The 12,606-nt window shown below is 36.5% G+C and overlaps 1 protein-coding gene across 6 annotated transcripts in view; it reads right to left on the bottom strand.

The window, feature by feature from the left end:
- Nucleotides 1-12,606, bottom strand: part of PDE1A (phosphodiesterase 1A) — a 385,412-nt gene that overhangs the window by 115,713 nt on the left and 257,093 nt on the right. For all 6 annotated transcript variants that reach the window (XM_012468608.3, XM_012468605.2, XM_012468607.2 and 3 more), the window contains one exon: nucleotides 9,998-10,111. In XM_012468608.3, coding sequence (XP_012324031.2) covers nucleotides 9,998-10,111 — 114 coding nt within the window. The remainder of the gene's footprint in view (nucleotides 1-9,997; nucleotides 10,112-12,606) is intronic.

Here is a 12,606-nt window from a genome sequence, read left to right as displayed (position 1 = left end):
CAAGTCCAACCTACCTGGCTATAAGAATATTCTCAATGACAAGTGACATCAAACTTAAACCAAAGTGGCTCAAATAATAGAGAAATTGATTATTTTCCTTAAAAAAAAGCTAAAAATAAGTTGACTCCAGTAAGGAATTTTTTTTAAATCAGGAAGTCAACAATATCACCAAGAACTAAGGTTTCCTTCATCTTTCTTCATCATCGACTTTAGTATTAGGTTTAGCTTTCTGCTTGAAGCAAGATGGCTGTATTCATTGTAAGTATCGGATGTAGATACAACACCCAGAGGGATAAGACACCCTTTCTATGAAAAGGAAACCTTTTGCCAGCACCTCTATCAGTCTGCCCTTTATGCAATTCTCATTGGCCAGAATCGCATCATATGTCCAAGTCTAAACTCACTGGTTAGTGAAGTAGGGAATAATAACTGGTTTAAATAAATTAGGAGTCATCCATCCTGAGCCTGGGGCCGAGGCTGGTGTCCCCTGAATTACCTGGCCTTAAAAAGGAGAGTAAAGAATTAGGGAAAAAAAATGGGTTCTGTTGGTGAGGGAAAAAGAGAAAAATAGATGCCAGATAGACTCCATTTAAGTTTGAACTTGTCTCTGATGCTTAATAATTATATAATCCTAAGCAATTCAATTACTTTCTTTATGGCTTAAATTTTTTAACTTTATAATGGAAATAATATAAGTATCTAATTTATAGGAATTTTTGAGAATTATATGGAATCATATATGAAAATTGAATATTATGTCTCCTTGGATTTAACTGTAAATTTTCACTATTATTATCATTATTAGAAAAGAATATTTAAAACATCTTTTTAAAATCCAGAAAATATTCATTTATATTACATTGAATCAAAATATCACAAATAGATTTTATTCAATATATAGAGCTTTTTTGTTAGTCATTTCTCAAAAGATCTGGTCAGGTTTTTTCCCCCCCCTTTTCATTAGTGAGGCTGTTTTTGAAAGTTTGTAGAAAGTAAAACACCACAGATGGACAGAAAACGGGAAAACCAACCAAAAAGTATTGCAACTTTTTCTAAGTGATTTTCACACTCCACCTACAGGGTGAGAACAGCCTACAAACACAACACTCCAAACAGCCACCCCTCCCCACAACTCACACCATAAAAATGGAATTCAGAGAAATCATTACTTGATTTTTAATGATTCACTGAGCTCCAGCAATGTCTTAGCACATTTTCCTCAAACTGATTTCCTCAGGGACTTTTCCAAATGGAAATAATTTGAAGAATACAAGAGCCCATATTTATAAATGCTAAGCAAATGATAAGCAGCTTCCTCCTGTCACACCCTCCTGGTAGTCAGGGTAACTGAGTCATGAGCAGGTCTCTACAGGTGGACTTTGGAACCATGGATAAAATCATAGAATTCCAGAACAAAAAGGGACTGAAGACTTCATTTGGCATGTGAAAAAAAACAATGATTAGAAACTAATCATTACTAGGAACAAAGCTGAGAAAGGAGTTGCTGAATTGTCAGTCAAGGGCTTTCCACCACATCCCACACAAACCGTGATCCAGGTCTCCCTGCTTGTGACACTAACAGAAACATTTCAGTTTTCACTGCAGAGAGAACACAGTTGTTTGGGAAAGCGCCCTCCTCCATTCTCTGTTCTTAGGCATATGATTTAAATAGAACTGACCACTTACCTATCTCATGGGATGCTTGACCACTGACCTTGTACATACAACTCCCCCGAACACAATGATTCGTTGAAAGATAAATATGTTACCTAACTAGAGCCAATGAAACACAAGGATGTTTATCGGATCCTCTGGGAAAGAAAACTTTTCTCATTCCTGTTGGATTTGATGGTGTAGGATGTGAAGCTTGGAAATATTGCCACCATCTTCCTACCAGATAAAGCATCAAAAGAGCCATTCCAGAGCAAGCAAAACAGAGAGGTGGAACTGCTGACATCATTTGTGCCCTAGATCAATCTATGTTTATAGGCACCACTAGCCATCAATATTTTGGCCATGAAAGCTAGTAAGTTAATGGTTTATTTAAACTGGCTTGGTTGGGTTTCCTATCACTTACCAATTGAAATATTCATAAAAGCCATTCATTAGTCCAATCTATTTCTCTTTTTCCTCTCTCTTATTCTGACTCTAAATGCCAAAGGAGCACACAAGAGTCAGTGCTGTCATGATGTGCAGGTTGTAGTGATTAAACATAAAGAGTTTGCTCTCCACATTGTTCCCCAAGTTTAGCAGCCCATTATCAATATGTTGGCCGTAATTATTGCAGCACATTTACCCATGCTAAGCAGCTGAGTTTAAAATGAAATGCCAATGATTTCTGATTTTACAATACTACTCATGTTTTGCTTATTTGAAGACCTTTGGCTGTGCACTAGTTAGCTCCAAGTTCATTTATATTTTCTTTTTTATTCTTTTCTTTTTTCTTTTTTGGAGACAGAGTCTTGCTCTGTCACCCAGGCTGGAGTGCAGTGGCATAATCTCGGCTCACTGCAAACTCCACCTCCAGGGTTCGAGCGATTCTCCTGCCTCAGCCTCCCAAGTAGCTGGGGCTACAGGTGTGTGCCACTGCACCCGGCTGATTTTTATATTTCTTACCATGTTGGGGTCTTACCATGTTGGCCAGGCTGGTCTCGAACTCCTGACCTTGTGATCTGCCCACCTCAGCCTCCCAAAGTGCTGAGATTACAGATGTAAGCCACCATGCCTGGCCACATCAACATTTTCAAACAATGTTTGGCTATTTCTCTCTTCCTAGATAACTTCCCAAGGATAACTTCTTGACTAATCTTTCTAGGAAGCATTTTTGCTTCTGTTATGCCAAACACGTTTTTTTAACTTTTCATTTCCAGGCTACAGATACCAGCCTTTCATCCTAAAAACATTGTGAACAAAAGAAACACACAAAAAGGATTCCTCAATTATATGTCCAAATCGGTAGATTGGCCTATCTCTGTTTTTTTATACTCTAGCGAATTCTGGAAAAATAGTCTATACTAATTTCTTTGTGAAGCCATTCCACATTAATTCCTCATAGCATCATCTTCTGGCTGGTAGCTTTTCCTCTTTGCTGAAACTCTACTTCAGGGCATCAGGAATTTCCTAACTGATCCAGTGGTTCACCCTGCGGCATTTGATTTACTCCTTTCAGAACCCCTGCTTTCTGCTAATTTGGCACTTCATATTTTTCGTATATGCCTGCTGCTTTGGTGTGTATGCTTTCTAGTCTCCTCTTTGGTAGTTCTGTGCCTTACCTTAAATACTCATATTCTCCTTAACTACCTGCCTGTCCTTAACTACCCTCCTGTTCTACACCTCCAATTTTATCCCCGCCCTTGACTTCAATTATAAGGATAACATGGTAGCCCATTTTGATATGGAATTCCAAGAGTTTTTTAAACCTTAATGGTTGAAAGTGAAGAAACTTTGACATTTGAGAAGTCAAAAAATTGGTTTGTTCTACATAGGCTTTATTTTACCTTCAGTGCAGACTCTGTGAGATGGTCTCTGTGAGACAGGCACCAGGCATTAGAATAACTCTTTTGTTTTATAAAAAATCTTTTGAATAGATCTTTTAGTTATGCTAAAGTAAAGTAAAGTCTCTCCTCTGGCATTTAGAAGACTGAGACAATGAGATTCCAAGAGGCTAAACATCTCCAGAAAGTAATGTGCAAGGTTGTCTTCACCATGAGCACAGCTGCATCACTCTCACGTTCTGTGTTCTTCAAAAAATTGTCATGTTTTTTCTAAATGTGAATTTAGAGTGCACAGTCTTTCAGCATAGGGGCTGATCCTCAGAGATGAATGAAATTAATTTTGATTGCCCCTTGTCTTTATCTTGGTCATAGAACTTGACGTCCTGATCTCAGGACAGCAAGACATGTCGAAAGGAGTTCTGTAGTGGATCATAAGCTGGTCTCGTGAGATGGGCATCAGGCATTAGAGGATGCAGAGACATGCTTGATAAGGGACTTCCATGGAAGGGCTTAAGTTGTAGATTTTGAAAGCATCTATCACTAATGCCTTACAGCAATTATAGCTGATTTTAGCTTCAGTTTGGAGAACAGGAGGAAGGGATTGAGCTCATGCTTGGGAGCCTGGCTATAGATAGCTGGACTTAAGGAAAAAAAACAGGTAAAAGGGAAAAAATGCAAAGGAACAATTCATCAGTTTGGAGGCAGAGAGCTGGTTGCAGAGGAAAGTGACAGCCAGGACAGATTGGCAAAATAAGTAAACAATCACTGGGCATTCTCAAGAACTTTAGGATGGAGAACATATTCAAATAGCAAAGGCTCTCCAACTATTGAAGGTTAGCATCAAAGTAAAGGTACTTAAAAAATCTGAGACCCTTGAGTTGTAATTCACATCTCTAATTGGTACTATATTTCTGAACTTCCATGCATATATATCTAGCATATTCCAGACATATTTTGCCTTTAGTTCTATTGTTAGAAGCCATGTCTTCAAGAATAGGCAGGGAGAGCTTTGCCAGAGAACAAACTCATTAACACTCAAAAATACCTGCAAATCTAGAAGTCTGGACACATCTGGTTTGGAAGTCTGACTCTGTATAAATTCTTACCCTATGTTACTCCCTCTGATTATGAGTTACTGCTGCTATTTGATGTTTCCTCCTGGTCATCTGTCAGTGTTGCTTGGGTCTCTCTCTCAATCACTCTATTTCTTGTTTGAGTATTTGTTCTTGTGCCTAGGTTTGTCTTCACAATTCCAGACCCATTTCTAGCCACCAGCTGCCTGCACAATTTTGCTCCTGATTCTGATTACCAGTGTGCCTGGTATTCCATTCAGGTACTCAATAGGTATTTGTTAAATGAGTGAGGAGTCCTTGGAAAATCCCTCTACTCAGTGATTTCAAGGGTCTTAGCCTCTAATGTACCCTGAATGTCACTCAATTTCTTTCCACCAGACTAGTTTCTTAAAGTACTGATTGACATCAATGCAGTATCTATCCCCAAATTAAAGATCCTTAGATTTAGTAAGACACAAAAGCCAACTGAGGATGTTTTTACAGAAATAATTTGACTCTGTATTAAGGGAAAGGCACTCTTTCCATCATTTTACGCTTTTATTCCTTGGTAACCAGCGCCCACCTGTTTTAATTTTCTCAGGATTAAAAACTGCTCTCAGGGAAATATTCGACACCTTTATTAGAAAATGTAAATCACATACTTTCATGTGTTATGTATCTCAGAGTTATTTGCATTTTACTCATACTTAATAAATAAAAATTTTATTTAAAATAGAAATATTTTGTTATTACTTAAACTTTAGTTTAAGTAAAATTTAACGCCTCTGTTAGGCATTGTGATACATTTAATTCTCATGTCAACTCTATTAAGTGAACATTGTCCTTACTCCTATTTCGTAGATGGTAAAGCCAGGGATGTTAAGTAACTTCCTTAAAGAAAGAGAGTATTAAGTAGAGAATCCAGACTTTGAACAACCTAATCTTTCTGGATCCAGAGTCTATGCTCTAACCATAGTAATTAAGAAACACATTGGTTCATGTTAACCAAAGAAAGTTATGAATTATGTTTTTAGGAGGTATTAGTAAGCATGATACCCATCTTAAAAGTATACCTCTCAGACAGCTCCTGCCCTGATATTCATGAGGCCAAAGATGCTACTTTGCTTGGCAATATCCCAATCCAAGTAAGGACAATTGAACAGATCTTTTAGGCCACATGTTTCTGGATTGAAACTGTGTAAGTTTGAAAAACAATAGCCTCTAGAGACACATCTGAACACCACACTCATAAAGTATTGGCATTTGCATTTGAAAATGTCTTAGAAAATCCAACAGTCATATTCATTAAGGTGTTGTGCTATAATCTCCACTAAGAGTCAGAATTCAGAAATTGTTTTTGTTTATCTCAGCAAAACCATCTTTAAAGGAACATTTTTGATTTGATTGCTTTCTTAACTGAAATTCTGCATTCATTAAGGCCCTGTGTGTATGTGTGTTTTAAACCAATTAATAATTAGTGTTTTATCTTGCTTTATTTTGTGTTGACTTGTTTTCTTTCAGTCCAGCCCAACTTTAAAACAATACTTCTCTGGAATACTCATGGAATCATTTTTTTCTAGAAAGAGAATTATCTATCAAAAAACATTCCGAAGTCAAAAGGTTTTTAAAGTTCAAAAGCAACTAAACGCTTCTTGGACCTGACTCCTTTTACATAACCTCTGTATTACTGATAGTTTTAAGGGAAATGATACTTTAATAATTGTATAGACATCTCAACGGAAACATCCTCAGTTTACTGCTGTGTGTCTTACTAAGTATGTAGAAAATCAAACCACATGAATTCTTATTGCTCCAAAAATTCTTAAGCTGATATTTTGATTATAAAATCACAGCTCTTAGAAGATTTACAAGAGGTAATCTTAGGTCTGACCTGTGGTATGATGGTAAATGTTTAGCAACAGACTCTCCAGAAAAAACAAAGTCTGATTTGTAGCATATTATTTTTCATGGGTGTGAATACTCACACTGTAGCTGATTTCAAGCTAGCCACATGAAATTACTGAAGGCAGAATTGGAGAGATGCAACACAATGAGTACATCACTGAGGCTGACTATCCTGACAACCTGTTCACTTTCATCAAACTTCCAGTGTCTCTGAAATCACCTTTTTATCAAATGTTAGAAAAGGGATGATGATGGGAACTGTGCTTCATAGCCCAGGTCCTAGAGTCAAACTGCCAAGGCCTTAATCCAACTCTTCAACTCCTGTCTTCCCTTTGATAAGCTATGTAACTTTACTGTGATTTAAGTTTTCTCATATACTAAATGGTAATAATAGAGTTTCTGTCTCATAGGACTTTTATGATGTTTAAATAAAATGGTACATATAAAATGCATAGAAGATTTTTTGGCACATAGTAAGCCCTTAATTTGTGTTAGCTACAGGATTTACAAGTCCAGCTATCAGAATGTTTTATATGTTGTCATCTAAATCTTTCAAAGGTCATTAAAAACCATTCTGTTTTATAGGAATACTCTGAGAAGAGCCAGGTATAGAGGAAGGAGTACTAAGTAAGAAGCCACGGGTTAGGTTTGAGTCCCAGTTTTGCCAACGCTTCCATCCATGACCTCTGTCAAACCATTTTCCTTCTAAGAGCTTTAATTCTCCCATTGGTAAGATGCAGAAAGTAATAATCATCCTGCCAACCACATAGGATTGTGGTGAGATTAATGTGAGACAATGAAACTAAGAGCCCTTTGAAGATGATACAAATGTGGGATATTATTATTAATCCAATTTAAAAATCATGATGCCACGGAAGCATTATAATAAAATAATAAAAGTTTGGAGTAAATATTAGGAATAATGTGGCATTAAGAATGGGATGTTTTGTTATAAGAAGGAAAAAAAGAAATTAATTCCTACCACGAAACAGGGCAGCATTGTGTTCAACCTCTTTTCCCCACAAAAGAGCAATTTTCAAATGAAAACGAGCTATACTTTAGGTAATAACATACATTTAAATGAGTTAGGGATCATAGGGAACTAAGTTAGCAAATATCCATGGAGTCAGACTTTTCAGAGAACAGAAATGTATCCAAAAATGAACAAATAAATAAAGCATATAATAATCTATCAAACGAAAGACAGGACACTTAGGCAAACCAGGTAGCAGTAAGCCATTCGAAGATAAATAATGTAAATCTTCAAATAGTTCTTTGGTTCTTAAGTTTTATAGATAAATAGAAAAGAAAATATCTGGTCAAGGACAGATTGATAAAATCTTTAATCTGTTAAGTTCAGTCATCTTAAGAACAGTAAGAGCACACATAAAAAAGAGGGAGCAAGGGAACAACATCAGGTATTTTTAATATTTGTACTTTGGATTCTGTTTACTTAGAAGAATCATGTACATTCATATACATTCAGTGAACATTCACCAAGAAAACAATTCTGTATAGAATTTACAGTCTAAAAATATGCCCATGTTATTCTCTCTCTCTCTCTCTCTCTCTTTCTTTCTTTCCACCCAGACTGGAGTGCAGTGGCGCAATCTCAGCTTATTGCGACCTCGGCCTTCCAGGCTCAAGTGATCCTGCCGCCTCAGCCTCCCAAGTAGCTGGGATTACAGACACACGCCACCATGCCTGTCTAATTTTTATGTTTTCTTGTAGAGCTGAGGTTTTGCTATGTTGCACAGGCTAGTCTTGAACTTCTAGGCTCAAAAGTGATCTGCTCACTTCAGCCTCCCAAAATGCTAGGATTATAGGTGTGAGTCACTGTGCTCAGCCTATTTTCTTTTCCTTAAATAATGTCTCCAAGCTATGCTTTAGTAGAGGAGTTTCATTCTCAGGACAAAAAAAGAATCACTTGTGCAACAAAGCTCTCACTATGGCCTCTTCTGCCAGCTATTAGTAAATATTCTCATTGTTAAATATTTAAAAAATGAGAATACAATAAAGGGATACTTTTAAGTTTCCTTGTTCAATGAAAAAAAGCAGAATGAAAAAATGTTTATGTAGTATACTCCCTTCCATGAAAGGAGGAGAGAAAAATACAAAATAAAAATATGTAATAAACCACAGGAAAGACATAGAAGAAATTTATGAGAAACAGAGTAGACTGACCAGGCAAGAATCTCATCATGTGAATTTTTTACTTATTAAACAACGTGTGTGTGTGTGTGTGTGTGTGTGTATCTGCATGCCTGTGAAGTTCAATACACATAGGTAAATAAAAACTAGTGTTATGTAGTTGTCCATCTGGTTTTACATTGCTCATGTTCCCCAAGCTTAGGCCTGGCACACGCACGGATACCTGCAGAGAGTGAAAAGGGCCTAGTGGGTGTCCTCACCTCCATGTTTCCAATCACTTTGCTGCTTCTGGTCGTTCAGCAATGCGGTGGGAGAGGGAGGAATGGCTGGCTAGACTGGTGGTTTTGCTGTCACCTATGTGATAAATGCCCAAATGCTGCCTATTTTTTTCTTCTGGGAACCATTTGTGTATCCTTCAGAGACAACTTGCTAACACCAAGATAGTACATTGAACATATATTTCCTGATATTTTAGGTTAATTTTTATAATTCCTATCCTAGGTCTTATGCCATCATTCACTCTATGCAGCCTCTTTTTCACTGACTTAAGTACTTTGGGTACTTTAAGAGACCTCTATTCTACCTGCTTTGTAGCTTTGAAAAAAATTAGCGCCTTTTCCGTATCAAACTCTGGAAATATATGCCTCTCTTCCCACAGGTTCTCTCTTACCTCTGAATTCACAGGTAGCCCTAATTCACCTGTCACTTTTATCCTTTTTGAGAAAAGAAATAGGAACCAGATATCTTTGAACACCAAGAGACATTGGTAACATCTGGATTTGGAAAATATCCTCCACGGGTGAAAGGCCTCTTTGAAGGTCACAGCACTAAGCTGGTAGCCCTCTTCAAATAAGTCCCCTTTCCTAATTTCCTTACTACTGAGAATTATGAGGCTAGGTTTGGATAATCAAAAATACACATTTGGGACTGCCCCTTAGCAATCCCTGTATAGAGGGCCTGATAGACACATCTCATGAGAATGTTGGGCATGTAACACCCATTTTCCTAAAGGGACTCTGAAATTTGAGATAATAGGGAAAATCCCTACATCAGTGAATATCAATATAAGCCTACATATATCTCTGACATTTAAAAATCTGATCCCAAGGGGAGTGAGGGTAAGGGAAGATGAGATTTTTTTTTCACTTTATAACTTTAGTGTTTGACTATTTTATGACATTCAAGAATTTGAATTAAAATGTGTATTAATTTTAGAGAATCACAGTCCAGTCAATTAGCTACATGAAGAAGAACCTTTCATATTTTAATGAGATTTGATTTCGGTTTCATATGAAGGTATGCTAAATTCTGGTTTGAGATAAAGGAGGTTCAAGAAAGAGGAACAAAGAGGGGAGTGAGGCAAAGAAGATAAAAGAGAGGAAGGTTAAAACTTACCTTGTTTCATCGATATAAACTGCTTCCAGCACAGATGCTGCATATTCAATATTCTTCTTCAAGTCAATGACGTTAACGTCACCTCTTTCCAGCTGCTTCACTAAGCATCTTAGTCTTTTTCAAAAAATAGCCAAAGAGAGAGAAGCAGAAAGGAATTTATTGTAACTATATGGAAAATAGTACAGTATTAAATACACTAAGTTAAGATTTTTAACATAGCTATTTCCAAGTCAACAAAGAGCAATATTTTCAGATTCTTTGACATAATTAAGACCAATCTTTATTATGTAAGAAATTATTAGAAATTATATTCAGCTCTCAATAATATTAAGAGTATAGGTAGGTAGTTTAAGTGCAATATTTCAGAGATAGTCTTCCTGAAAATTCAAGACAATATAGACGTTTTCAGAAAAGTATATTCCTATAATTTATTCCATGGCTTTTCTGCTTTTTCAGTGTTGACACTAGGAGAATATTCAAAGGATGCTCCTTTTAATTCACAATTGCAAAAATATGTAAGCAACCTAAGTGCCCATTGACCAATGCATGGGTAAAGAAAATGATAGATAGATACACACACACACACACACACACACACACACACACACACACCCCAAGGAATACTACTCAGCCATAAAAAGGAATAAAATAGTGTATTTTTCAACAACTTGGATGGAGCTGGAGGCCATTATTCTAAGTGAAGTAAATCAGGAATGGAAAGTCAAATATTGTATGTTTTCACTTTTAAGTGGGAGCTAAACTGTGAGAATGCAAAGGCATCAGAATAATATAATGAATTTTGCGGACTCACAGAGGAAGGGTGGGAGGGTGTGTGGGATGAAATATTACATATTGGGTACAGTGTACACTGCTCGGGTGATGGGTGCACAAAAATCCCAGAAATCATCACTAAACAACTGATTCATGTAACCAGAAACCACCCGTACCCCCCAAAAAACTATTGAAATAAATAAAAAATTGAAAAATAAAATTAAAAGACTTCATAAAATAAACAACAAAAAAGAGTGATCTTCTGACTCCTAGATTAGCTCTTATTTACTGTATAAAGCAATAAAGACAAAGATGAAAGGCAAAAGTTCCTCAGAAGGTTAATTGAGACAAGAAAAAATACATGTGTGTGCCCGTAGCATACTTCCTGCACTCGTTTTTCACTTCAGGCAAATGTGAAAATATTTTCTCATATTTGAGTCTTTAGGATGATGTGTCCCAATGCTGTGAGGAATTTTAAAGCATAGGACTTAGCTAGATTCCTGAATTACAGAAACCATGGGATAATTTATGTTACTATGTTAAGCCCCAAGCCTTGTGATAACTGTTATACAGCAATAGATAGCTAATAAAATAAGGTGCTACAAATTACCTTAAGTTTGTAATAGCTTTGGCAACTTCGATGCATTAAATTGTCAGCCACGTGTTCCTGAAGATACTGCCCTTCACCAAGTGCAAGAGGAACATACTTACTCTCTCCATACTATAGATAAGCAACATGAAGACTACTTGTTTATTTTCCTAAGTCATCAGACAGAATTTAGTTCCATTCTATTCAAAGGTATTGCAACAGAGAGAGTAGAGTGCAGCTACTTTTAGGCACTCCCATAGAGATAACTTAGCAGATTTTTAGCAATTTATTTTGGATAACTTCCAATGCCAAGGGTGAAGATACAAAGGCAAGTTAAGAATTTCAGCAAAGCTATTTGACATTTCTCCACCCATAAGAAATAGTTCATTTCTCTATGGGAAAAAAGACACACCTACATGGTAACTTCTTATTCAGGAAGCTGTAAACAATTCCTTTTTTGTGCCATTTACTTTGTGTGATAAAATATTAGCAGGCAACAACATTGAAAAATAAATTGTATGCACCAATAAATACATCTTATTAATACAGAATAAGCAAAACAAAGCACAACAAAAATACAACTAAAACAGGTTACTTAGAAAGGAAAATTAAGCCTGGCTGTAAGGCTTGTCTGAAACACTGAATGTGATGATAACAGATCAAGATATAGAGGATTTTGAGATTTTTGTCATGCTTATGACCCAAGAACATTATTCTTCATCAAATTATCCTTTATTTATTAAAATAAAAAAATTTTGGTTTTTTTTTTCCGTAGTTCTGCAATGGCTTACAAATATGCTATCATATGTCTTTCTTGTGAAAATTACTTGAATACAGCTTGGTTCTACTTGGTTGTGTAACATTGTTTAAAGCAATAAATACTTTAAATGATTGCCTTTCCTTTTTCCTGAAAAACTGCATTCTATTTTTGTTTGTTAGTGATTTTCCCACTAAAAATACTACATTTTCTCAGCTCTCTTGAAGCTAGGTATGGTCACATGACTAAATTCTTGCCAGAGCTGTGCATGGAGGTTGTTAGGTGACACTTTCACAACAGTTCTTTGGAGAGAGCTAGCTGTGCTGGAAGGAGTTCTCCTGCATCCTTGCCTGTTCCTTACTGCCTGGAATGCAGCGGAACTGTCTAAAGGCCCAGTAGCCATCTGGGAACATGAAATGACCTGGCAAAAGAAAGTGTGTACCACACACTAAGAATGGTAGAAAAGAAAAATGGAAGTGGTCTGGATATCAT

This window comes from Aotus nancymaae, unplaced genomic scaffold (genome assembly GCF_030222135.1).
Source record: "Aotus nancymaae isolate 86718 unplaced genomic scaffold, 86718_ANA_hifiasm-v0.15.2.pri h1tg000008l, whole genome shotgun sequence".
In the NCBI taxonomy this organism is placed as follows: domain Eukaryota; kingdom Metazoa; phylum Chordata; class Mammalia; order Primates; family Aotidae; genus Aotus; species Aotus nancymaae.
The sequence above is the reverse complement of the archived record's forward strand: the minus strand, read 5'-3'. Positions and strand labels throughout refer to the sequence as shown.